Raw genomic sequence first — 27,302 nt, forward strand, 5'->3', positions numbered from 1 at the left:
GAGGGTTGGATCTGTGTCACACCCCTGCTAAAGATTCCACTGTGCCCAAGATGACGCTGTGTTCCGCAGTGTGGCCCACAGGGTGACTGTCCCTCCCCCTCCTGGAATCCTCTGGCTGCTCAGCAAGCCAGGTTCTTCTTTGCTTCGAGGACCTCGGCGATGGAGGATGCCCCTGGGGCCTCTCCTCCCACGAGCCTTCACTCACTCACCCCTCACTGCCTGTCTCCAGGAGCCTCACCCGGCCCCAGCTCCTCTGCTGCCCGCGTCTCAGCGGGCCACACAGGGGCCTGCAAACGAGTTCAGAGGACAGGAGAGAGCATCTGGGGGCCGGCAAAGGCCGCTGCAGGAGCTGGGGAGGCCAGGCGCAGCCCCCCAGGAGCGGAAACCTGAGGGCGGGTGTGGCTGGAGGACGCAGGGGTCAGAAAGTGGAGGGGTGCACCTCCCAGGACACACCCGGAAGAAAAGGGGCACTGACAGCCACAGGAGGACAGCGGGTGAACCGCCGCTGACCCCACAGCGGCTCTGGACTTCAGGTTCCAGGATGAGGAAATGCATGTCTGCTGCCCGAGGCAGGGAAGGGACCAGTGTCTGTCCTAATCTTGTCCTAGGGTCCAAGTCCCCAGACACAGACACTGAGCAGAGCCACCTGCTCCCTTCCAGTTGTGGGGCAAAGGCAGCTCTTCCTTCGGAGCAGCTATGGGGCCTGCCACCAAGATACAGCCCTCCAGGGCAGGGGACAGCTCAATCCCACACACAGCCACTGGAAGTGCAGGCACAGGACACGTCCACCAGCTGTTGTTTGACCTGCAGCTGTGCCCGACGGCTTCCCCCTCTCGTAAACCCCACAAAGAAGCCATTCTCCCCCAACTGCCCGGCTATGTGGAGGGGCGGGGGCTGCAGCCAGGGCAGGGCCAAGTTCTCAGGTGGATGAGGCTCCATTAGGCTGCCCTCTAGCTTCGTCCCAGGGCCCAGTGGTTACAGGGATTGGAAGGGAACCAATCTGGGCATGAATGGGAACATTTCAGATCAAGTTTTTCTCCAAATGAAAATGAGGCCGCCCGGTCTCTCCTCCAACCCCTTCTGTATTGACAGACGCGCGTTTGAGCAAAACAAATGCAGCCATGAGCAGCACCGGCTGGAGCAGGGCCCAGGGGAGAGAGCCAGCAGGACAGAACATCTCTGGGCCTGACTGAATTTTTGGGTTTTGATTTTTTTAAACAAACACCAACCACCTCGACTGTGGCATGCAGGGCTTGGCAGCCCTCCTGGGAGAGGTCCTGGGCTGGGGCAGGCCTTGGAACTCTGCGTGCGCATTCTGGCCCGGAGCTCTGGCCACACTCTCAGGGCCTGTCATTAATGGCAATTAGTTTTCTTTGTTTTTCTAAAAGCTGGGACAACAGGGATGTCAGGGCAAGAAACCCTGCTCTAATGAGCAGAACTGGAGCCCGGGCTGCTGGGAGCGTCTGGGCTCCATCAGGCCTCAACTCACCTCCCAAAGCGTCTGGGAGCTCAACCCTGGGGCCCTGAGGATAGCCCGCTGCCCCAGAGGGAGGGCACAGGGCTGGCGGAGTGGGGTCCACGGTATCCCTTCGGAACACAGCGGATCCTGGGGCAGTCCAAAGCCTGCTCTAGAAGTCTGGGCACTGACCTTTGTTCTTGTGTCCTTTCCCAACGCCCCGACTGGGGCCACTAGGCCCCTTCTCTCTGCACTCCCTCCTGCCCATACACGCCAGGCAGGGCCCTGGTGGAGGTGCTCCTGGCACAGTGGGACCAGGTCACATGTCTGTCACTGTAGCTGGGTCCAGTGCAGGAACAAATGAGGGTGACCAGGATCTAAGTCAAAGTCATTCCTCGCCCTGTCCCTCATGGCTGGGTCCATTACACTTCCCAGATTTGGACTGCACCCACCTGGACTTCCCTGCAAGGTGTGTGTGGGTTGCTGGGCCCAGTATCCTATGGAGGGCAGTCACTGTGGTCACTGGTGAATACACATTGGGGCTTTAACCCCAAGGGCTCCACTACTAGACCACTGCATGTGCTCAGAATGCAATGTCAGCCTCAAGGTCAGGAACTCGGCTGGACCCAGCCTCCCTGTCAGGAGCTCACCTTCCGCTCCAATGGAGACCAGCTTGACCCCTTTGCTGGCGATGAAGTCCAGGGCTTTGTTCACATTGTTGATCTTGTGCACCCGCATCTTCCCACGCTCGGGCTTAGGCAGCCGCTCCCCTGAGAGAAGCACAGAGACGGAGCGCACAGCGCCTTAGTGTCCCCTGCTCTCCGACACCAGGCCCCGATGGCCCTCATGGCCACTCTGCACCTGCCCACAGGCCAATGCCCAGACGCCGGTGGCAACGGGGCAGTGTCTCTGGGGCCCACTGTGACGAGGCACCAGTCTCCGTGCGGATGGCACTGCGTCAGTGGGAGGCTCACCTGAAATGACCTCCAGGAGCAGCATGAGCTTGAGCCCGTCGCGGAAGTCCTCGTCAATGTTCTCGATCTGCGTGCCCGCCTTCCGCAGGTGGGAGTTACACCAGGCTGTGAAGGTCTGGGAGGTGGGACAGAGGGGCAGGGAGGGTCAGCCGGGCTGGTGTGGCTCTTACTAAAAGCGTAGGCTGAAGTCCAGGCCCAGGAGGGCAGAGGCTACCATGGGACACTGGCTCAGGACCAGGCCCTAGATCCACCATCTATGTGCACATTGTTTGAGCTTTAGAGTAACCCGAGCAAAAATAAGGGAGCCGAGGCCCACCCCGTCAAGCCTGCAGCAAGCGCCCTTTCCCCCACACCGAGCTCCCGTGAGGGAGCCCACGGTGCACCAGGCAGCAGCGCCCAAGGTGGCTCTTAAGTTCTACAACCCCGATGGAGCAGCAGGTCCTACAGGTGGCAAACGACAGGCAGGTCCCTACCCTCCAAGAGCTCAGGTCCTCGTTTCTAGGTGGACATAGCTCCTGGCCAAGCACTGGCTTCTTCCACTGACTAATGAGAGGCTGCAGAATCCCATCAGTGGCAGATAGGGCATGGCCCGAGAAGCCACCTATAAACGCAGTTTCCTCAGCGTCTCCACACTCAGGGTGGCCCAGAGGCAAGCCCTCCTGAGAGACAGGACTACAGAGCCTCTGAGCCCTGCACACGTCATGTAGTGGGGCTTCCTGTGGCCCAACACCCTGGCCTCTCTCTTCCCTATAGAACGTTCCATGTCCCAAGCTTTTAATTTTTTTTTTTTTTTTTGTACTGGCGAATGAACCTAGGGACATTTTACCACTGAGCCATTCCCAGCCTTTTTTATTTTGAAATAACATTTCACTAAGTTGCTGGGATTCTCGGTGTGCACCTTGGAACCCCGCTCCCATCCTTCTGAATCAAACGCCTGACTTCTGATTTGTCTTAGAGCGGGTGGGCAGGGGAGTGGGAAGCACCTACATTTGAAGAGGAATCTCTGAGGATCGGCTGGAAGGTGGGGGCAGGGGACCCTGAACAGGAAGCCAGACCTGGATGCACCTATCATGATGGCAGACCCCCCAAGGACAGGGCCACTCAGCCCCGCCAGCTGGGGCATGTTATCAGACATCAGTGCCACAGAGGCAGCTCAGACCAGTTAATACCAACATGTCCAGACAACTCTGGGCAAACTGGTCCTTACCCTTCTGCAGCAAGGTCTTCAGAACACCCCAAGCCCCAGGAGCCACTGTGCCCCATGCCCCAAGCTGCCTCCTCAATCTGCAGGGCCAGCGCAGAAGTGGGCAGACTGCCAGGGACGTGCAAGAGCACATTCTATGCCCAGGACACAGGCAAGGGCCACATGGGACAAGGGGGCTTCTGTGGGGCCTCCGGCCAAGTACCACGTGTTCTGAGGACTCTCACCAAACCTGCTTATTCAGAGCTGATACAGGCCCCTCCCAAAGACGCTGCCTAATCAGCATGCACCCCATCCAGGGGCCCAGCTCCAGGCTTCAGACCACTCCCCCCTCCTCCTTGCCTGGGAGACAGACGCTGCTGTTTCCCTGGCCACCTTTGCCCTTATCACGCAGCCACCAGGCATGGGCACACACCTGTGACCCCAGCAACCTGAGAGGCTGAGGCCCTGAAGGGCTTAGTGAGACGCTGTCTCAAAACAAACAAAAAGGGCTGTGGGTGCGGCTGCAGGTAAAGCGGCCCTGGCTCCATCCCCAGGGCAGACCGGGCAGTGCCCTGAGCACAGCTCCTCCCGGACTCCGCCCACTATCTCCCCGACAGGTCCACAACACCGGTGGCCCCGAGCAGACACTTTGTGGCACCTTTGTAGTCTCTCAGGGGACAGGCCATAGGCAGGCTCTCACTGACGAGAATGTCTACTAGCCTTCCCAGCCCTGCTCCCCTGCTGCCCTGTACGACTCCGCAAACCAGGCCTAGCGCACTGGCTGTGGCTCCAGAGGGGCAGTTCCGCAGCCCTGGAAGGTCGCTTCCTCTCCTGTACAGATGTACACACTGCCTGGGTCGTGGTCTGCTCGGGGGCTCCAGGCAAGAAAGCCCGCAGAGCGCACGGAGGGGCCCAGGCGGCAGCTCCTCCCTCCCTGCAGGGTCTCGGAAGCCCTCCTGCCTTGTCCAGAGTGCTTGCCCTGTTCCCTGCCTGCCCACGCCACCACGCGGTCCTTGGCACCTCTTGGGGAGACACCTCCTCCAGGCATCTGTCTTAATGCACAGAACGTGCGCAGGAGCCCTCTCCCACCTCGTGGGAATCCCACGGGGCGGAGGTGCTTTCCATGGCTCAGGGCGCAGTGCCTGCGCAGTGGGCAGAGGCCTGTGGTGCAGAGGACAGCAGCAGGAGGAGCTGGGCAGGAAGTGGCTGGGGATGTCCAGCCTCTGCTATTGCCTGTGCCTGAAAGATGCCCTTTGACAACGAAGCAGCCAAGTCACATCCCTCAGCCTGTGGCTGCAAGACGGCAGCTCCCGAGGGTGGACCCCCATGGTGCTCCCACGCTGCCAGGAGCCCGGGCCTAGGCACCTGTCATCTACAGGGGATGTGGGGGGGCACATGTCTAAAAGGCACTGCTCCTGGCCTCTGCCTGCCTGGGTCACCCCCTGGGAGAGGCAGACCTGGGGCTGAACGGCAGCTCTGACTTCCTTGTCTTGCTTCCAACGGAGTGACTTTACCTACCAGCCCACTTCCTCCCCTGTGAAATCGGTTCAGAGTCCACCTCCTGCTGCTGTTGCACGGATGCCACTGGATGTGTGTGGACTGCACTCAAAGCCTCATCACAGTCCCTGGCATGGAGTCTGCACCAGGTGAATCCCACACCTGCTTGCTGGCTGCTTCCGACCCAACATCCGGGAAAAGCAGGACCCCACCTCTGCTCTGTGAAGGCCCTCTGCCCTCTCCTGCAGCAGTGTGGAGGGAAATGTGATGTCCAGGGCCCTGCACACAGTCCCCATTCCAACCTGCAGAGGCGCTGAGCGAACCTTGCCTCCTGAGGCCCAGGCCATCTGTCCTCCCAGAGTTGCTCACTACCTGCCCTCCAGCACATGCCCACCTCTGCCCGTCTACTCTGGGTAGTAAACAAAAGTTCTGGCCCGGGGATCGTGCAGACCTGGTTCCAGGCTCACCTTTCCCACTGGGGCAGCCGCCATAACCCTGGGCAAACGATGAGCCTTGTTTTCCTGGGTGGTGGTTGGGGACTGGGATCTCTGCTCTTAAGAAGAGGATTAAACAGGAGGATGAAAGCAAATCACTGACACTGCAGCCGGCCCAGGTTAAGCTCTCAGTGTCACACGTGGCCAGGGAAAGGCCCACGCAGCAGCCCGAGCAGAACCCCTCAGGTGCTCAGGAAGACGCCCCAGTGGCTGGGGACAGGGCGGGGGAGGAACTCCTTCCCAACCACAGACTCGCTCAGAGCCAGGGAGCCCACGGCGGCCCCCACCCTCACCCATGCCTTGCTTGGCCATGTTTCCTCCTCCTGGAAGGTGAGGGGCGCCTACTGACCCAGGGCTCGGGACAAGGACAGCATGGGCTCAGGAGGCCACCTCTGGGACAAAGCAACTGTGAGTGCCGGGGCTGGAGTTCCAGCAGGACTCATTGTTTTTTCTACATGGTCACAAACATGACAATTCTGCTCAAATCCTTCCTCTCCCCCAGTTCAGAGGAACATGGGGGTGGATGGCATAGGGAGGTGGTTTCTATGCTGGAGGCCTCCTGTGCCCACCACAGCCCCACCACCAGGTGGGAGGCCCAGGGGGAGCTACGGACCCCCTGCTGACGGGCTCTGCCTGTTCCCAGCACCCTAGAACCTATTGAGCCGGACACGTTCCCTTGACAAGCACCTGCTGGGTGTCCACCAGGGCCGGGCCTGTGCCAGGAGCCCAAAGGCAAGCAAACGCAGACCAGCCGCACTCGCCCAGAGCTCCGCACCGAGGAGCGACAGCACCCACGACCCAGCCATGATCCACCAAGAAAGCACAGCGTGAGGGACAGCAGGAACAGCAGTGGCCACAGCAGACACTCCAAGGCCCAGCTGTGCGCCAGGCACTGGTCTGGGCACTTTGTCCTGTATGAACTTTCTCATGCCCCCACTTTCCAGACGAGGAAACAGAGGGCCTGAGAAGCGAAGGAACCTGCCCATATTAGTCACATTCCTAGAAAATTTTAGAAGCTGGATTTAAAAACAAGTATTGTGGCTTCAGAGTCCCCCCTTAGGTTATCAGATGGTTTGTGTCCCCTGCCTCATAACAGGAGCTGCAAAGAATGTCCAGCATGGTGGGGGATGTCTCATGGAGTGGCGAGGGCAGGTGCATCGAAGTTCTCCTGAAAGGTAATTTTCAAACTCTGACCTGAGTAATGTTAAGTTCAATAAGACAAAAATAAAGGAGGCTCTGCAGATAATGGGAACAGCATGTGCTAAGGGCCCACAGCAGGAGGATCAGAACCTGGTCAGAGAAAGGAAAGTAAGAAAGGAGTTAACGGGGCCTTTAAAAGGCTATGCTCGCCAGGTGCAGTGGTGTATGACTCAGGAGGCTGAGGCAGGAAGACTGTGAGCTTGAGGTCAGCCTCAGCAACTTAGTGAGACCCTGCCTTGAAATAGAAGGGCTGGGAATGTTCAGTGATAAAGTTCAGTGATAAAGCAACTCTGGGTTCAATCCCCAGAAGGGAAAGAAACTGAGAGCAACTTCTTCCTCCTGGCAGAAAGAGGAAGGCAGAGAAGCCAGGTTGGAGGTACCTGTCCTGATTGAAACCACAAACCCAAGGTCTCAGTTTTGTGAGATCCTGGGAGAAAGGCAAAGCACCCGGAGCTCTTCTGGACATCACTGTCATTCACCAGGGAGAGTAGCAAATCTGACCAGTTGGAACAGGACAGCGCCTCATCTAAGAAGAATTCAGTGCATTCAGCACCTGCTTGGAGGCCCTACTATGTCCTGGACACAGCAGGAAGCCCAGCAGCCTGAACATTAAAGGTGATCACACAATGACGGCTCTCGGCTGCTTCCTACACTCACACGTCACCATGATCATGCAGGACGCTATCGTCTCTACTGAACAGATGAAGAAACTGAGGCAGGAAGTCACATGACTTGCTCAAAATCACACTAACAAACAGGTGGGCACTCACTCCAGGACGTGAGAGCAGAGTGCAAGGTACTGGACCAACAGAACCCAGCGGGGAGGCCCGGCAGCTCCCAGCCTGTACCTAGCACCCAGGGGAGGCAGCTGCACCAGGCTCTTGGCCTATCTGGGGAGGAAGGAAGGATGTGGCTGGCGCTCCACACACGTGGAGACCCACAGACAGTGCCGCCTATGGTTGCCAAAACAGCTCAGGGCAAGAGTGGAGAGGGGAGGGGCAAGTCTGGGACCCTGTCCTTACTCCATGTGCTCAAGTCCTGGTGGCAAGATGGCGGGGGGAGGGCAGTGATTTCTGCTTTGTCACTTCTGTGTGTTGGAGGGGGCTCTGGCATTACTGGTCATAAAGTCTTTCCTGTGTCACAGGGACCCCTCCCAGCAGCCAGGATGTGGGGCGGCTGGGTGAATGAATGATGGATATTGTTCGGGAGATGACCTCAGCGGCCGGGAATGTGGCAGTGGTGGCTTTAATAAGCCATTCATGGAAGATGCCCTCCCCCAACCAGAGAGCAGAGACCCTCTGCTCTGGGCCATTGAGACCCTCTGCTCTGGGCCATCGATGAATAAGAAATGAGGAAGACCCAGGACAGCCAGAGGGGCTGGGCAGGCAGCGGGACCCTAGCACAAGCCAAGACCAAGAAAAGACCCGGGAGAAGCTCCCTTCCCTTTCCCTCCTGACTTCCCGTGGCAAGACATGTTCTCGGGCTGGGGTGCAGCTTGGTGGCAGAGCACAGCCTGGCCACCACAAAAACAAACACACACGTGGTGTGAAAGGAAACGCCTGTTGGCAGAAGGAACCCCACTAAAACCAGGACAAGGGGGGCCTCTTGCAGTCAGTCTAGGCTTAGAAGCTGGTCCGGATGCGCATGGGCAAGGCAGCTGGGCCAGGGCCTCCCTGCTCCAGGCAGACGCTCCCATGTGGACTCCACTGAGGCCAGGCTTGTTAAGACTTTAGGAAGAACTGCTGGCTGCTTCGAGCCATGCCCCTGCCTTTCACTGTGTCCAGGCTGCCCACCCGCCTGGCAGGATGTCACCACCCAACGCCTGGCAAAGAAGGCCCAGCCTGCAGGTGGTCACAGCCAGCTCCCCCCCCCCCCCAGGGTCCTGGGAGTTTTCAAACCTCATCTCTGAAATACCGTGTTGGGTCTGCCGCTCCGCTGGGGCACCAGCTGCTTTGAGGGGGAGGGCGCCGTCCCACCTCCTGAACTCCCACCTTGCCTGCTATGGCCTCTGCCGCTGCCCATGGCTCCTGCCTCAGTAGGTCCTCAGGAAGGTGTCAGGGCTGGCACACAGGGGAGGAGCGGCTATTTATTTCTAGGGGAGCATCCACCCTTCTTATCACCCATCTGCCAGATGGCTACTGGGCCCAGAGGGGCACCTTTTCAGTTCCTGAAAGCAGAGACTGCTCCTGGGGCCCAGGCTCCATCACCAACTAAAAAGGTGCTTTCAGGGCCAGACATTCAGCCTTCCAGAATCTAGGTTACCAGCCACCCGGGCAGAGGGGTGATCACCCTGACCAGGAGCCTGAGAAGCTCTGAAACAGCTGGTGAGGCTGTCCCGTGAGCCCTGTTTTGAAGATCCATTGCCTTCACTCCATTCCAAAGGAGACCAGAGACCAGGGTGAAATGAGCTGGGGGCAGCGGCTCAGAACAGACAGCCCTTCTGCACGGGACCAGGGCTGCCCACCCAGGACCTGACTCAGCCAGGAGCAGAACGGGCGTGCCGTGTGCCTGCCCCGTGACGACACAGCCTAACGGAAAGCAATTACTGTGAGACACTCCACCAGGCGACCAGCACACTGGTTTCATTAAAGAGGTTCGTGGCATAAAAGTTAACTAGTGAGATCAAAATAAACACACAGACTCAGTTACCTTTTTCTATGACCAGGTCCGAGACGGCTCTCACCTCTCTGGCTCACACCTCAAACCACCCGGTAGGGCAGCAAGGCTTACTCAGGGCTAGCAGGAGAGAGAGAGAGAGAGCACGCCAGGGAGTGGCCTTTTATTGGGGAACAAGAAATTCAGGGGAAAATTCTATCCAATGAAGGTCGAGGGAGCAGCATTCCAAGGTCAGGGTCAGTGATTGGCCTCAGGGTCAGTGGTCAGTCACAACCCCACACAGATGGGCTCTCGCACCTGGAGAGGGTGGGGAAAGCTCCGACACAGTTTGGCCAGAGCGCCTCACACCCAGTCAGGGAGGTGCCCAATCACGTGCGAGAATGGCTTCCCACAAGACACGGCACACTCTGACATCTGGTCTGAGGTTGCCTTATTCGGAGTTTTCTCAGCCTACATGAAGAGGCCATCTTCCTAGTCGGAGGAGAGGGACAAATACCACGCAGAGAAGCCGTGAGCATCCCAAGGGTCCTGTGTGTCCATCCAGAAACTAGCTCTTCCCCCAACCCCCTCCCAGCAGTCACAGCCTGAGCCCTGGCAACCCTCCTGCGAGGTGCCAGAAAGCATGTGGCGCGGTCCCTCCTGAGTCCAAGACAAGCTCGTTACAGGGCCGGCTATATGGCTTCCTGCAGGAGACGGCTCAGGTGGCCTTCCCTGACAGCAGCTCCACTGTCCACTGCCTCACTGTTTTGTCCACTGAACTTACTATCAGAAACTGTTAGCTGTTCACAGGCAGTCTCCCTCCCGAGTGTGACACAAGCCCGTGACAGGAGGGCACTGAGGCCACAGGATCCCACTGGCCGGAATGGCATCTTATCCACAGTAGGAGCTCAATAAATCCTAGCGTGAACGAACAGTACGGGACCAGGACTTCTCGGGTCCAGTTGTTAGGACTTCATTGTTTTTGATTTATACAGATGAGGGTCCAGCTCAGGATGAATCTGCTTGCTCTCAGGAGTCCTCGCAGCCACTCTATGAACAGCCAGGGAAGGAAACGTGTTTTGGGCTTGTCACCACCATGGAGAGGAGCCTCGGCACTGCCCTCACTGGGGCTTCTGATCCCACTGGACTGGTGGGGACCCTGGCTGAAGCAGACCCCACTGGATCCGCACAACAGGTAGCAGCGGCTGGCTGAGTGGACAGACCCTCCAGACATCTCTCTGCCCAGAAAGGACAGCACGGCTCTGTGACCACAGCAAGACTCTGTCTAAACCGACACGAGTTCGAATCCTAGTTTCACCGCTTAGTGAATGTGGGTGGCTTCAGAAGACGAGGGTCCCCTCTCCAGGCTCCAGCATTCTCCTTTGTAAATGAGAGTAACGGACACTTGCAAACACTCAAGCGGGTAGCAGGGAGAATGGATGCTGCAGCCTGGCAGCAGATGTCCCATCGCCACCCGTCACTCCCCAGCATAGCACTGCGGCTGGGAAGCCAGGCCCGCTGGGATTCGCCAGGTGGCTGGCTGCGCTCTGGTGGCCAACACAAAGCAACTGACCCCCAAATCTCCTGGCCCCTCAGCATCGCCTCCCGATGAACAAATGAGCAAATGAATAAGGGGGAAAAGTTAATAAATAAATGAAATTAAAGGTATTGTGTCCAACTACACCTAAAATATATTTTTTAAAAAACTCCCAAAATTAGAAAAGGAATGATAATGATCCGATCGGGTTCTTTTTTTTTTTTTTTTTTAAAGAGAGAGAGAGAGAGAGAGAGAGAGAGAGAGAGAGAGAGAGAGAGAGAGTTTTTAATATTTATTTTTAGTTCTCGGCAGACACAACATCTTTGTTGGTATGTGGTGCTGAGGATCGAACCCGGGCCGCACGCATACCAGGCGAGCGCATTACCGCTTGAGCCACATCCCCAGCCCCCGATCGGGTTCTTCTTGCTTCCAAAGATTCTTCAGATCCAGTGGTTCCCAGCCCTGGAGGTGCTTTGGGGTTACCTGGGGCTTTTTCTTTCTCTTCTCCCTCTTTTTTTGGCAATGATGAATATACCTTATTTTAAGTCATTCGGCTCTGAAGTGATTTGTTATTCAGCAACAGGATTAATTTGTACAGGGTGGAAGCAGAGCTGGTGGGCCATGGATATGCCCCTATTCTTTTCTAAACATACAGAGTTTGAAGAATGAGTCCTGCTCTCATGGAATATAATCCATGTACCACAAAATCCCATGCATCTTGGTATACTCACAAGGTGGGCCACTGTCACCGCTATCTAATGCCAGAACATTCCCACCACCTCAAATTCGTTAGCAGTCCCTTCCCACTTCCCCTAGCCACCAAAGGCGCACCTCTGCCCCCACCCCTCTGCATTTCCCTGTTCTGGGCATTTCTTACAAATCCAGTATGTGGCCTTCCAAATCAGCTCCTGGCACTCACTCTGCAGGTCTTCAGGGCTCACCCACATAAAAGCATATATGAGCACTTCATACGTCTTATGTCTGAATAATATTCCATTGCGTGGATATACCACATTTTAAAGCTCATTCTTGTTATTTCTCCTTTTCAGCAATAGGAATAGTGCTGCGGTCTATATTTTGAAGTTTTGTGAGGACTTGTTTTTAATTGCCTTGGACATACCCCTAGGAGTGGAACCGCTGGGTCATGAGGCAGCTCTGTTCAATCCCTGGAAGAAGTGCTGGCCTGCTTCCCAAAGAGGGTGTGCTATTTTACACACCTACCAACAAGGGGACAGTCCAATTTCTCCATATCCTGGCCAAAACTTGTCAGTATCTAACATTTTTATTATAGTGGGTGTAAAGTAGCATTTCATGGTGGCTTTGATTTGTCTTCAAGATGCTGAGCATATTTTCATGAGCTTATTGGCCATTTGCTTTAGAGAAATATGCTCAAATCCTTTGCCTGTTTTTTTTTTTTTTTTTTTTTTAAACTGGGCCATCTTTTGATTGTTGAACTGTCAGTGTTCTTTATACATTCTGAACTTGACCCTTATTAGATAGCTACATGATCTGCAAACATTCTCTCTGGTGGGGGTACTAGGGATTAAGCCCAGGGACGGGGGGCTTTATCACTGAGCTACATCCCCGGTCCTTTTTTACTTTTTGAGACAGGATCCCACTAAGTTGCCAAGGCTGGTCTCAAATGTGTGATTCTCCTGCCTGAGCCTTCTGTGTAGCTGGACTTACAGGCATGGGCCATTGCACCTGGCTGCAAGTATTGTGTGGGCTGTTTCATCTTTTTGTTGTTTTGTTTTTTGATACTAGGGATCAAACCCAGGGGCACTTTACCCACTGAGTTACTTCCTCAGTCTTTTTTTTATTTTGAAATAGGTTCCCATTAAGTTGCTGAGGCTGGCCTCAAACTTGTAATCCTCCTGTCTGAGCCTCCCAAATCACTGGGGTTACAGGCATGTGCCACTGTGTCGTCCGGCTGTTTCACTATAATAGTGGCCTTTGAAGCAAAAGAGTTTTTGATTTTGAGAAAGTCTAATTTATCTATTTTTCTTTGGTTGCTTGTGTTTTTACTGTTATATCTAATAAGTCATTGCCTAACCCAAGGCCATGAAGATTAATACCTATGTTTTTTTCTAAGAGTTTTATAGTGTTAGCTCCTACATTTAGGTAACTTTTTATGCACAGTAAAGCAAAGGTCCAGCTTCCTTCTCTGCGTGTGGATATCCAGTTGTTCTAGCATTATTTGTTGAAATGACTATTCTTTCCCCCACTGGGATTATCTCACACCCTTGTTAAAAATCCAAAGACAATAAATATATGTGGGTCTTTGGAGTTTTTTTAAAAATGACTAAATTTCTTTTGCTCATTTTTTGGTACTGTGGACTGAACCTAGGGGTACTTAACCACTGAGCCACATCCCCAGCCCTTTTTTTTTTTTTAATGTATTTTTATGTGGTGCTGAGGATTGACCCAGTGCCTCATGCATGCAAAGCAAGCTCTCCATCACTGAGCTACAACCCCAGCCCTCAGCCCTTTTTTATAGTTTATTTTGAGACATGGCCTCGCAGAGTTGCTTCGGGCCTCGCTAAGTTGCTGAGGCTGGCTTTGACTCGAAATCCTCCTGCCTCAGCCTCCCAAGCTGCTCGGATTATGTGTGTTGCCCAACCGGACACCAATGCCTGATTTTCACAGGCTTAATGAATCAGACCCCCTGGAGGTAAGTCCTAGACAATGACATTTTACAAACCACGTCAGGTGACTGTCACATGAAGTCAGGGTTGAGAACAAGCACTCTAATCCCTTCCTTCTAGAAATGAGGGGTCTAAGGCTTGATGAACTTGAGAGGCCTTGCCACTGGACGTTAGACTGGACTGGACCAGGAGAGGAGCGGCTGGTAGAAAGATGCTCCCGCTACACCTGACTCTTTTCACACAATCTTTTCCAGAGCCATCCCATACACGGAGAACACACCAACCCAAGCTACTCAGATCACAGTCCCAAGAACCGGGTCCTTCTCAAGAGGGAAGTGCCTGTTCCCATGCAAAGTTCACCTGCACAGGAAGACGTGGGTCTGAACTGAGGGCAGGTAGAGCCAACAGGACAGAGGGAGGGGTGGGCTCACCCTCCACCGGAGCTTTCTAACAGGAAGTGGAGATGGGTGAGGCCTACCTCGATAGCTACTTTTAAAAGAGACAACATCCACTCCCAAAAGGCAGTTTTAAATGAGGACAGCAGCAGAGGCTGGGGCTCTGCCCTGCCCTGCCCCACCTGGCATTGTGCTGTGAAAGGGCACACGGGGCCCTTCACCTGGAGAACAGGGAGTTCAAGCTACAAACACCCGACTTACTTTCAATGCTTACAGCTGAGCTCAGGTTTCCAGATGGGGATGGGGGATTAAAGATCTCCTGGTTTAAACTTTGATCCTTCAAAAAGATAGCCAAGCAAGCCAATGCTGACCTTGAGACTGTGCAGCTTGGAATCCTAACAGGTGCCTAAGAGGCCCAGTGTTCAGAATTAATATTTTAGTCAGGGTGAATCTACCCAGGGACATCTCATCCGGCCAAGAGGCACTGGGATCTAGGGGAAATGAAGTCGGAGAGCTGCCAAGCCTGCCCCCTGCCCTGAACTCGCCCAGATCTTGGACTGCCACAGGACAGGACATCAGGAGCAGGGCAGACACTCCCCTTCCTCCCTCTAGCAGGCAGCGTGCTTTCTCCTGGTGCTCACAGCGTCCCCAGCGGGGCCTGGCAGCTGGGAGAGCCACTGTGCCGGCCAGGGGGTGGTCTTGAATAGTGCGCAGTGTTCTGCCTTTGACAACTGAAACTCCTCTTGGGTGATCCTTTTCCTTTTTCCTGTTTTGGGAGGTTCTGCTTCAATAGTCCACTCAGCCAGGTCAGAGCCTTCTGACTCCAGCAAAACACGCGGGGTGTCCTGGGACAGGCAATAGGCTGGGGTGGAGCTGGGGGCTGCGCTCACGGACACGGGCTTGTCTCACAGACACTCCGTCCCCACTGACCTCCCTTATGCCTCCCAGAATTGAGGTAAGACAGAAACACCGAGGGAGTTCAGGGCAGGTGTCTGAACCCCACCTCTGCGTGGAGTGGCACTGGCAGGGTCTGCCGAGATGCTCAGTACTCCCAAGCCTGTCTGCCCTTCCACCTGACACCCAGCAGGGACTCAGTGAGTACTGGACAAGGGGGTGAAGGAGTCCTTCAGTGAACCTGGGAGGTGACTCGGAGCAGAAATTCCAGGCTTGAGGTCTGGAGTTTGCCAAGAGGCAACTGGTGGTACTAAGAGTTAACGCATCTCGTCCCTGGCCTCGTGTGAGTGGGGCTGATACTACCCTCTGGCCCTGGGATAGTGTGGGGCACACAATTTCAGTCAGTTAAGAAAGCACTCTGAGCCAGGGGATCGCAAGTCAAAAGCCAGGATCAGCAACAGTGAGGCGCTCGGCAGCTCAGTGAGAACCTGTCTCTAAAGAAAATCCAAACCAGGGCTGGGGTGGGGCTCAGGGGTCGAGTGCCCCTGAGTTCAATCCCTGGTATCCTCCCCCACCAAAAAAAAAAAAAAAAAAAAAAGAAAGCACTCTGAGTTTGGGGACTCTTTTTTTTTTCTTGATCATATTGGTATCTCTCTCCAACCCCTTGGATATAGAACATAGATGGACAATAGTAACAGTGTCTTGGGAGAATTTTAAAAAAGGAAAAACCAAAATAAGGTTCTACAGTCAAAGAGTAATTACAGGACTGGGAGGAACCAGTAAGGAGAGAGTGAAACCTCTGACTCATAATTACTCCATTAAAAATGGTGAAACCATTTGCCCTGGCAAAGGGACAGGGTTAGACCCCCCCCACCCCACCCGGCTTGCCCCACCTACAAGCCTTCCTGGGCCTGGTATTAAGGCCTGGCAAAGCCACACACAGCAGTTCTAAGGGGTGGCTGTCTCCAGGAGCAGTGTGACGTCAGGAGGAATGGGCCCAGGCGCTCTGGGGGTGGAGCTCACTGCTGGCCCAGAACAATGGAGAGTGGCCTGTGTGGCATGGAGGGCAGGGTGACAGGGAATAAGAGGGGTGCACCCTGAGAAATGGGCTCTGTTTTCCAGGGAGTGACTCTTGGTCATTACAACGCAGGAGGAGGACTGGGAAAGACCTGGGTCCCTTTCAACCATCAAAGGTACCCAGGGGCTGAGCCTCAATAAAGATGCAAGAGGTGTTCTGTTTTTTCTTTTTTTGAGGGGCGGGGGGTACTGGAAATTGAACCCAGAGAAGCTTTATCACTGAGCTCCAACCCCAGTTCATTTTTTATTTTGAGACGGGGCCTAAGTTGCTGAGGCTGGCTTCGAACTTGTGATCCTCCTATCTCTGCCTCCTAGGTGGCTAGGATTACTGGCTTGTGCCATCATGCCCAGCTAGCTAAAGGTGTTTTTTTTACAATTAGGTGGGGCCTAAGGTTTAGGTGTAAAAGTGACTCACATTTATTAAACACTTACTGTATACAAGGATTTCTTCTGAGTGCTGCAATTTTATGGATGAGGCTCCAAATGCTGGAAGGCTCTGCCCGGATCCTGCAGGTCTCCCAGCTAAGCTGGTGCCCAGCCAGAGCTGCGTTTACATTTCTGGTGCTCACTGTGGGGCCCACGTGAGGCATTTCACATAGCTCCTCTCTACTCTGCGGAAGATGCAAGCCCAAGGGCAGTCCCAGAGGCCCTGGGAGGATTCCAGCAGCCCCAGAGCTAGGGGCCAGGCACTGAGCTTCAGGGTGAGTCATGGGAGAAGGAGGGACGGTCAGGTGACCTGGTGAGAATCAGAGCTATGCTGAGGTGGACCGGTTACCTTGACATTCCTGTGACTCTGCCAAGGTAAAAAGTAACCCAAGGAGTTTACCTTATAAGGGCACAATGACAGATTTCAACGAGACAATGTGTGAACTGACCCTGTATCAAATCCGTTCCCAGGTTGCACAGGAGACGCCTGATAAAGCTGCTCTGAAAGTATAGGAAATAACAATTTATGACAGGCTATTGCCGGTGACTCATAAAACAAAGCTGAGCTCGCCAGCCTCGGTGTCTTTTAGAGAAGGGGGGGTGGCCTCCTGGCCAAGTGAGCAGCTATATCATTCTCCCTTCCATAGCAGTGGGAGAGACCCGGCTCCCGGCAGGGCCTGGAGGAAATCAATTTCAGGCCGCAGCTGAATGACATATCTTGTGTGGGTCTCCCACCTGCTTGCTCCGGGAGGAGCCCAAAAGGAAGAGGCAAGAGCCACTTCGGGAGGCACAGCCATTCAGGCCAACAGGGAACTCCACAGTCAGGTCTGAGTACAGTGACACCTTCTGAGAACCAAAGAAACCAATCCCAGGAGTCCAGAGTCAGCTCAGACTGGCCTGAGAACGCGGGAACCCGGCAGCCACCCCCCCAGCTGCTCCAGGCCCCAGAGGGGGAGCTCACTGCTCTGAGCCTCTGCCAGCCCGTATCCACTCCAATTTAACCCCTTACTGAGCATCTACCACAGGCCGCCTGCGATCCTATGCACGGGGTTAAAACAGCACACACCCGTCCCTCCTGAAGTTTGTGTTCCAGTGGGGGAGAGGGCAGGAAAAACTAAGGTGCTTCTACAGAGACGGGTGGACAGGGCAGAGAACCCTAGTGAAGAGTAACTGCAGGAGAAAGAGACTTGAGGTCAGCCAGCCAGGGAAGTCCTCTCCATAGAAGGAACAAGCAGGAAAAGCCACCTGCAGCAGAATGGAGATCGATCTCAGGAAAGGTCCAGGCAGGCAGAGGCCCAGAGGGAGCTGGAGGGACGGGAGGGTGGCCACGCAGAGCTCTATGCCCAGGGCAGGAGCACAGGAAGCATGGGGAAGGTCTCGCAGGGGAAGTAGCATGACCAGAGATGTGAGAAGAGCTCCCTTGTCCCCACACTCCTGTGACAGAATGGCAGCTTGGACCAAGTTTCCAGCAGTGAAGATGGAGAGAACTGGGCGATCTGCGACACATTCGCAACGCAGAATGGACAGCACCTCCTGCCCTCTCCTCTACGGCACCGATCCCCCCCAGGGGACAGGAACCATGGGTGACCACTGTCCAATCTAACATGAAGGAAGGTGCAGCCAAAGCATGGCCCCCAAACCCACCTGGCCTGCCATGTGCTCTACCTGGCTGTGACCCACAGTGGACTGTACCCCAACCCCAGCCCCCTGGTCAGCCAGCAGAGAAGTAGAGGAAATGGAAGTCCTATCACAGAGTGATTTTCCTTTTTGCAGGACCAGGGACTGAACCCAGGGCACTCCACCATTAAACTACATGCCCTCCCCCAGCCTTTTTTTTTTTTTACATTTTTTTAGTTGTCAATGGACCTTTATTTTATTTACAAGTGGTGCTGAGAATCAAACTCAGGGCCTCACACATGCCAGGCAAGCGCTCCACCACTGAGCCCCAGCCCCTCCCCCCAGCCCTTTTTAAATCTTATTTTGAAAGAAGGTCTCATGAAGTTGCCAAGGCTTCGAACCTGCGGTCCTCCTGCCTCAGCCTCCCAAGGAGCTGGAATGACAGACATGTGCACCCGGTGGTGATCTTCAAACAGAGTTTCCCAAGCTCGCTCCTCCACTCACATTTCACCCCAGAGGCTCTTTTATCTCGTGTACCCCACGGCAGGTCCCAGTGAGGCCTGCCTGGAAAAGCCGCTGCTGGACTGGAAAGCTGCAGCTCTACCTCTTAAATCATCTCCACAAAATCTGTTCCAAATGGTTGTGGCGCCTGCGTCCCACTGGTCGAGGGGAAGGCAGGGCTGTGGGCCTAGCTACAGGATGTGGAAGAGGAGCTTCTGGTTCGTTGCAGTGAAAGCCCTGCCTCCCCTCCCTGCAGAGGCCTGGCTCCGTGGGTGGGCAGGAGGGTGGGTGGGCAGGAGGAGGGAGGAAGCAGGCACCACCCGCTGCGCTGTGCCTCCTGGCTGCTCCTCCTGGCTGAGGTGAGGCCTGCTCCTTTCTAAGAGGGAAGGACAAAGGCAAGACAGGAGGGCCTGGACGCCCCCCACACACACACACACAGGTTTATTTATTCAGAGACAGTCGCCAGGTAGAAGCCATTCTCCCTGCCTCGGCGTCTCCAGGCTCCCAGCATCACCTGCGAAAAGGAAGAACCAAGGCAGGAGTAGAAACGCCCCCTGACTTCACCCAGCACCACTCAGCCAAGATCGGGCTTCAAGCAGCTGCCCTCTCCTGGGCTCGAGACCATGGCGACCAGGGTCTGGAGAGAGCCCACAGTCCTTTGCCCTCAAAGCCCAGCGGGAGGGACACGGGTAAGCCAGTTACTAAGGGCAGTGTGACACAAGGACAGCAGAAGCCAGGCGACACCTGATCTGGGACTTGAAAGAGGAACACTGTTGATAGATGGTGACCTGGGAAGAAGGTCATTCCACATCGGGGGACACCAAAAGAAAAACAACACCAGTGCAGGAGATGTCTGGGAACCCCAGGAGAAGTGGCGAGGGATGGACAGTGTCGGCTGACGTCAGAGAGGGGAGAGACAGAAGAGCTCAAAATGTGTCCTCTGGGCTTTTGGAGACAGAGAAGGTTTCCTCAGAGTGACCTGATTAGATATGACGGAGACTAGAATCAAGCCAGTTAGGAGGCCATGGAGGAGACAGGCACAGATAATGCTGAGAGCCAACATCCGGTGTGCCAGACAGGACCCTCCCAGAGGGGCGGAGTCATCTTCCCAGAGCCCCACAGCTCGGGTGGCTGGCAGCTAGAGACCTTGACAGTTTGCACCTTTTCTAGTTTCGTTTTTGTTCTTGGCGATACTGGGGATTGAACCCAAGGGGACACTACCACAGAGCCACATCCCCAGCCCTTTTTATTTCATTTTTAGACAGGGTCTTGTTAAACTGCCCAGGCTGGCCTCGAACTCGGGATCCTCCTGCTTCTGTCTCCCCAGTAGCTGGAATTACTGGCCCAAGCCAACACACCCTGCTACAATTTGCACTTTTAAAAAGCAACCAATAGGGCTGGGGAACGTGGCTCAAGCGGTAGCACGCTCGCCTGGCAGACACAGGGCGCTGGGTTCAATCCTCAGCACCACATTAAAAAAATATATAATAAAACAAAGATGTTGTGTCCACCGAAAAACTAAAAAAAATAAAATATTAAAAAAGCAACCACTAGGGCTGGGGCTACAGCTCAGTTGGTAGAGTGCTTATCTCACATGCACGAGACCCTGGGTTCAAACCCCAGCACCAAAAAAAGAGAAAAAAGCATAAAAGGCAACCAGTATGGCTCAGCATGTGGCACATGCCTGTAACCCCAGCAATTTAGGAAACTGAAACAGGAGGATCACAAGTTCAAGGCCAGCCTCAGCAACTTAGAGAGGTCAAAAGCAACTTAATGAGACCCTGTCTCATAAAAAGGGTGGGGGGATGTGGGTCAGTGGTTAAGGCTCCCTCTAGTACTGGGGAGTACCACCCCCCTCCCCCCACACACTCAAAAGCAACCACTGTGTCCTGAGTTAGGACAATGGCAGGAACACGAATAGGAGGCAGGAATGAAGAATAGCAGGAGGAAAGCTCGGGCTCTGAGAGATGCTTGAGAAAAGCAAATAAGCAAAACTTGGGGTCTGTCACAGGATGAGGAGCCAAAGTCGAACTGGGTATGGAGAACCCAGAAAGAGGGACTGGGACCAATAAACTATGTGCTGAGTGGTGGCACGTATGAGGACACTGCGGTCTGCAGCTCATTAAAAGGGCATTTGCTCAGCACGTGTTCATTCTGCCACTCACTCAGCTGTGTCCTGAACTCCTACTATGTGTTGGAGCTAAAGACACAGGAAGAAGACAAGCTGCCTCCAAGAAAGATGTGCATGTCTGCTGGGGAGGCTGTGGGTCAACACAGGCCGCAGCGGTCAGGACTGCATGTGGGAGCAGCCTGCCAAGAAGGACGCTCACGGCCAGAGGAGGGGTGGACAAAGGCCCCCACAGATAAGGATGTTAGGAGGTGGGGAAAGAGGATTCAGGGAGAGGAGATGAGAAGGGGGAGCTGTAGAAGCAGAAGAGATGTCAAGGAAGCTAAGGGGTGTTTTTGTTTTCCCTCCAGACATGGTCAAAAGCAGTAAATGTCACTGTGGGGTATGTTAAAGAGACACAGTCACTGGGCATGGTGGTGCCAGCCTGCCATCCCAGCGGCTCAGGAGGCTTGGGCAGGAAGATCGAGAGCTCAAAGTCAGCCTTGGCAAAAAGCGAGGGGGTAAGGAACTCAGTGAGACCCTGTCTTTAAACAGGGCTGGGGATACGGCTCATGGTCTAAATGCCCAGGAATTCAATCCCTGGTACTAAAAAAAAAAAAAAAAAAAAAAAGCACCACCTAGAGGCTGGGGGTGCAGCTCAGTGCAGACACTTACACAGCACACACAAGGCTGGGTTTCACTCCCAGTATCACAAAAAATGAAAACAAAACACAAAAATGCCCTTATCTACTCAGAGAAGCATGTGTGACGTCTGGGAGGAGTGTGCGGGGAGAAGCTGATGAAACGAGCCTGGCAGGATGTGACGGTCACTGATGCTGGTGACGGGGACCTAACAGCCATCTCTCTCCGTCGTGAGTATTTCACAAGGGTGTGCATGCACATTCATGAGTGTGTTTGCGTGTGGTTTTCAAGTACCCTGCACTGTAGAGAGGCTGCCAAGAGGGAGGCCGGGGCACCACCCTTAGCACACAACTATGAAGGGCTGGGGTGGAAAGTGGGGGCCTCGAGAGACATCTGGCCTCAGTGGACCTGTGGGGGCTGAGAGGTGAGAAAATGGGATCCCAAGCAGAGGCTTCACATTTTACAAGCACACCAAAGCCCAAGTCCAAGCACAGTTCTTCCCAGGGTGTGATCTGGCTGGTGGCCACACAGCCCGCTTCTATTACAGGAAGACTCAGCTGCTCCCAGGTAAAAGCTGCACTTCCCACCTTCAAATCCCCGCAGAGTTCCCTGTGTTTTCCTCCCGCATTACCCAGCAGAGGCCAAGGCCAAGGTCACTGCGGCAAAGCTGCACCCTTTTCAAAGGTGCATTGGAGTACACCCACTATCACCACCGAACAAGCCACCTCTTTCTCCTCTCCTACAGAACAAGGTGGCATTTAAAAGGACAGACAGTCTCAGGTTTTGTCTCCCAAACAGAGCAGAGGTCCCAGGGGCAAGGAACAGAGTGGCTGGTTCCCCAGAACCTGTCACCAATGACAGTGAAGGAGGCGTGGAGGGACATGGGAGACAAAGCCCAAACCTGAGCAGAACAGCGGGGAGAAAGGACAGCAGTGTTGTCCTGGGCCCCACGGCCCGGAAAGAGCAGAGGAGAATCAGATTCTGCTCAGCCACACCTTGGGCCTTCTCCCTTTCATGGTATTGACTTCTCCGCCAATGTCCCATAAATAACAATGGTCACCAACAGCCCAGACGGCCCTTCCTTTCCGGGCACTGTAAGTCTAGCGCCCCAGCTGCTTGACCAATAGGGACCGGCGGGCTGCCCCAGGACACAACAAGTCAGGTTTCAGGAAGGGGCCAGCCAGAGAAGCCACAGGGCTGGCTTAAGGTTCCAGCTCTCCCCAGGAACCAAGCGCTTCACTGTTCCTTCCGCTGGGTGTTGGTTTTCCCTGGAGGTGGCGATTTCTTTTCTATTCCTGTCTCCTCTCCTTTCTTCTTTCCTTTTCTCTATTTTCCTTTTTTTTTTTCTCTTTTTTTGGGGGAGTGGGTGGGTGGATACATAGGACTGGGCCCAGGAGTCCACCACTGAACTACCTCCCTAGCCTTTTTTATTTTTTGAGACAGGATCTGACCTCAAACTCGCAATCCTCCTGCCTCAGCCTCCCGAGCTGGTGGGATTACAGGCTTGCGCCTCCACCCGGCTTCCTCATCATTTTTTAGACATCATTTCTCGCCTTGCTACATGCAGGGTGGTCATGCCCCACATTTCCAGTCTCCTTTTAACTCTAACTACCCTTTGGTCTCCATCCTCCATGAGACTGCGGGGCCATAAGAACAGGGAATCTGTTTTGTCTACCGCTGGGTCCCTGCCTGGGACAGGATGTTTGACAAGTACAGGAGCCGAAAGGACGCATAAACAGCCAGTGAGACAGGCAAAATGCACCTGCCACTCTTCTGTCCATCTCTTGATGGACACTGGAACAGCCACTCGGTTTGGTGTTAAGGGTACAGACTGATGGAGAACCCATGGTGGGCACTGCCGCCATCACCATCCAGGCCCCGCTCCCCTCGGCAGGCCTGTCATCCGTACCCCTGGTCATACTGTGTGCACTCTGACAGGTCCTACGAAGTCCTCCTTAGAACCAGTGTGACAGCCAGCTGTCCTTGCAGAGTTCTGAAGCAGTTCTGAACCTGCCAATTCTCTGACAAATAGGATTCCTTCCTAGTAAGCAGAGCGGGGAGACACCACTGCCACCTGGAGAGCTGGGGGGTTGCTGTTAGTTCATCTTAACTTGTTCAAATATTTGCTGAGCTACATGTTCATATGTTCATCAGGTATGCCGTGACAAGGGAAGCCCCTGTCCGCAGAAAGGATATGTGACTAAATGCAGGTGACCATCATTTTTTTCCTTCTCTCTCTCTCTCACATGAACATGCATGCATACTCTTGTAGAATATTCATGAAAGAGAATATCCTAGGTTCCCGTCACCAGCATCAGTGACCATGGACATCCTGCTGGGCTCGTTTCATCAGCTTCTCTGCACATTCCTCCCAGACGTCACCCATGCTTCTCTGTGTAGATAAGGGCATTTTTGGTTTTTGTTTTGTTTAAAATTTTTTCCTTTTATGCAGAAATTGCTACCTCTAGGTTTGGTATGGTCGTGTGTGCCTGTAATCATAGTGACTTGGGAGGCTGAGATAGGAGGATTGCTAATTTGAAGCCAGGTTGGGCAACCTAACAAGACCCTGTCTCAAAATAAGAAAGAAAAAGGGCTGGGAATATAGTTCAATGTAGCTCAGGGGTACAGTGCCCCAGGCTTCAATCCCCAGAACTGCCAAAAAAAAAAAAAAGGGCGGTGGGGGGAATGTTGAGGATCTGGGTGGGGGTGTGGAGGGGGAACAAGCAGGGGCAGAGGCTGGCATGACGGCCCCAGGCAAGAAAGAACAGGCCACAGAGGCAGCTGTGTGCCTGAGACCAGAGGGAACAGACCCTGCAGGGCTGTCCCCTGTAATTTCAAACAAGATGCTGCTTGGCTCCATGTACAGAATGGGCTGGAGGGGGCCGGGGGTGCAAACCCAGCACTGGCACCTGGCCCCCAGGGGTTCTCACTGGTGTCAGAACCTGAGCCTGGCTATGCTCTTGCAAAAGGGCAATAAGGCTGCTTCAGGAGAACTGGTGGGACCCCAGGGCTTCCTCAGATGAGAAGCTACACTAGGGCACTTCTGGGCTGTCTGTGGTAAAGGGCAGAGGGCTGCCTGTCACCTCTGACATAGGGTTGCAGAGGCCCTGCCTGGTGGAAGGCTTCCCAGAGGGAAGAACACATGTGGCTTCTACAGGGTAAGTCATAGTTCAGCGACACTCACATGCACCCTGGGGCCCAGAGGCCTCCCTCAGCGCAGTCTGCATCCCACTCTCAGGACCTGCACGGCATGAGATGCTGGCCTCTCCCATGAAGCCTCCTGCCCAGCAACAGCAAGAGCAGGCCCCCGGCCAAGGGGCTCCACCGAGTCCGAGCTGATCGAGCAGAGATGGCTGCTTCTTTCAAGGAACTGCACTGCTGGGAGCCCGACCCCTGACATGCTCAGTGCTTCCTCATTGAGCAGCTGGACTGTCTGAAACTCAAAGCACAGGTGGCTTCCTCTCTATTGCATCAGTTCTTTGGCTGAAGTTTCCTAGTTGAAGAGAGGTTCCCTGACCCCCAAGACCCCAACCAGTAACCCCTACTGGGACTCCAGCTCCCACGGGACAGGGCCCCATAAAGACTCCATCCATCAGCCAGGGGCTGGGAGCGCAGCTCAGGAGCAGACTGCAAGCCTAGCACCCCTGAGGCCCCTGTTCAATCCCAGTGCTGCAGAAAACAGAACAAAAGACTCCATCCTTCCAGATCCCGACCACCTGTGGTGGGGCATTACTGGCCCTGTGGAAACTGAGGCTTCCCTGCCTAGGGTCCCTTGAGCAGTAAGGAACGGCGCCAATAAGAGAATCGGATTCTCTCCAGCTTCATGGTGTGTGTTCATGAGAAACCAACAGGCAGCAGCTCAGAGCCTGACAATACCTTGGAACAGCTAGGACGGGTCAAGGGTGGACCCTGATTGGCCCATCTGTTTACTGAGGGACCCCTGCTGCCAGGCCTGCACCCTCTAGCTAGGAGGCCTCTCGCTTAGGTGATGAAGAGCTGGGCCCACCTGGCTGACCTTTCACCAGGACACCTGTCAGCCAAAGCGCACATGATCACAACTCAACTTGGACTTGAGCCCTTCCGATAGCTGCAGCCTCCGCCATCAGCCCCGAAGAACGCAGCTCAAGGTGTTCAGGAGAGCCTCTCCTTGAGAGAGTCCTGGGCTTATGAAAAGTAACAAAGTCAAGAAGGCAGCACCCAAGTCAGGATGGCCATGCTCTCACCATCTGCTTTTCAGACCAGAATTAATTCCTCGGCTGGTTTCAGACCTTCAATTTCAAAAATATCCAGTTTGTGCTTGTCTACAAAGGAATGTGACTGGGCACCTCCCACCAGCAACACAGAAAACAACTCCCATTGCCATCACCTGCTGGAGACCAAGCCACAGACAGGCAGGCCCAAGGCAGGCCTGGCCAGAGAGTGAGGCCAACTCTCAGCGTCTCGCCACAGTTCAGACTGGCCTCTAGATGCCTCAGTGGACCAAATGCTCATCTCCAGCCGAAGATGTCAAGGTGGCAGTAAAATGCACCAAGACTGGCACCCCATGGGCTACCGAGGCTGAGACACCACAACCTCCCTCTCCTCACCCTGTCCCATCCCACAGGACCTGATGCCACCCCTGCCTGAATTTTCAGAATCACTAGAAGCCCCTGAATTTTAATCTGAGCCATGAAGTGAGAGGGAAGGACAGCCGACGGCTCCATCCCAAAATGGAAAAGTACCTAAAAGGGGGAGAGTCCAGCTCAAGTCTTGATTCCGTCATTTACAGGCTGAGCACCTGGGGCAAGATAAGAAACCTCTCTGAGCCTCAGTTCCCTCTCCCGTAAGGAGAGGCAAAGTGCCCAGTTGGTGGAGCTCGGCTGAGGCAGCAGCCGGGATGATTCTGGACTTCTCCGCTGTTACGCACAGTGACGGGAGCACAGGGAGTTATCTGTGGACTCAGTGCTTTCTCATTGCCCCCAAAACACAACCCTAGATCCCGCAGCAGGAGGTGCATTTTGGCTGCTGTCACCTCTCTAACCCCACACTGCCCTGTCCACTTGTTCCTAGGTGCTAGGCATGTGGTGTCATTTTATTTGTCTCCTCTCACACACCCCAGGGGCTCCTGCCTTGAGCAATCTTCCCCTTCCCAAGCTGGTTCCTTCTTGCCACCCTCCAGTTTATTTGATAGTAACCACCCCAGACAGGGCACCCCGCTATCCAGCTCATACCGCGTCCCCACAGCCCCTGCTGCAGGGCTCTGCTCTTTTCCTTCATGGATGAGATCACAATCTGAGCCAGGTGTAGTGGCACACACCTGTGATCCCTGCAACTCAGGAGGCAAGGGGCAGGAGGGGTCCGAGTTCAAGGACAGCCTAGGCAACTTGGCAAGACACTGTCTCAAAATAAAGAGGGTTGAGGATGTAGCTCAGTGGGACCCTGGGGTTCGACCCCTGTACAGGGTGGGGAAAGTCAGTTCTGAGCTCTGCCTATGTGAGGTTTCCGTGGTGGTGGTGGTGATTGAATGCCTCCCTCCCCCACTAAGGCTGCAAGCTCCATGAGGACAGGAAGGGGGACATTGTGTTCACATCTCTTTCCCCAGCACCTTGTGTGTTGTACATAAAGGATAAATGCTCAATGAACACTGAGCAGACCACCTCACCCCGTCCATCAGCCATGCCATGCCGGGGTCGACTATTAGGGGATGGTGAGGGGCTTCCTCTCCTGTCAATCTGCTGCCCGGCCTCTGCCTTTCTCCATACATTCTGAATCCACCAAGAAGGACACCGCCCAAGAAATAGAACCTTGCATAACAAATGCAGCTCCATCGCCCACACAGCTGGCAACAAAGCCCTCTGAGAAGTCCCTGCACTCCACTCGGATCCCTACCCATGGAGAACTAGAAACTTTCTCACCCTAATAGCCGCAGCGCAGCGGAATGGTGTGACGGGCAGCAGGGTGAGGACGTCCCCTCTGCCCAGCTGCTCTTCTGGCCGCAGAGCCCTTTCCCTTGCTGAGAGTTTCCATCCACGGATCGGCAGTGAGCAATGCAAAGCATCACAACCATTTTTCCTCCAGCTATT

At 54.5% G+C, this 27,302-nt stretch overlaps 1 protein-coding gene across 5 annotated transcripts in view; it reads right to left on the reverse strand.

Annotated features, from left to right (window-relative positions):
• The window catches only part of ACTN4 (actinin alpha 4), a 69,966-nt gene that overhangs the window by 22,629 nt on the left and 20,035 nt on the right, over positions 1-27,302 (reverse strand). For all 5 annotated transcript variants that reach the window (XM_081273760.1, XM_081273759.1, XM_081273757.1 and 2 more), the window contains exons 2-3: positions 2,431-2,545; positions 2,107-2,226 (exon numbers count right to left, since the gene is read on the reverse strand). In XM_081273760.1, coding sequence (XP_081129886.1) covers positions 2,107-2,226; positions 2,431-2,545 — 235 coding nt within the window. The remainder of the gene's footprint in view (positions 1-2,106; positions 2,227-2,430; positions 2,546-27,302) is intronic.

The sequence above is a fragment of the Spermophilus citellus genome, assembly GCF_964194105.1.
Source record: "Spermophilus citellus genome assembly, chromosome: 18".
NCBI classification, from domain to species: domain Eukaryota; kingdom Metazoa; phylum Chordata; class Mammalia; order Rodentia; family Sciuridae; genus Spermophilus; species Spermophilus citellus.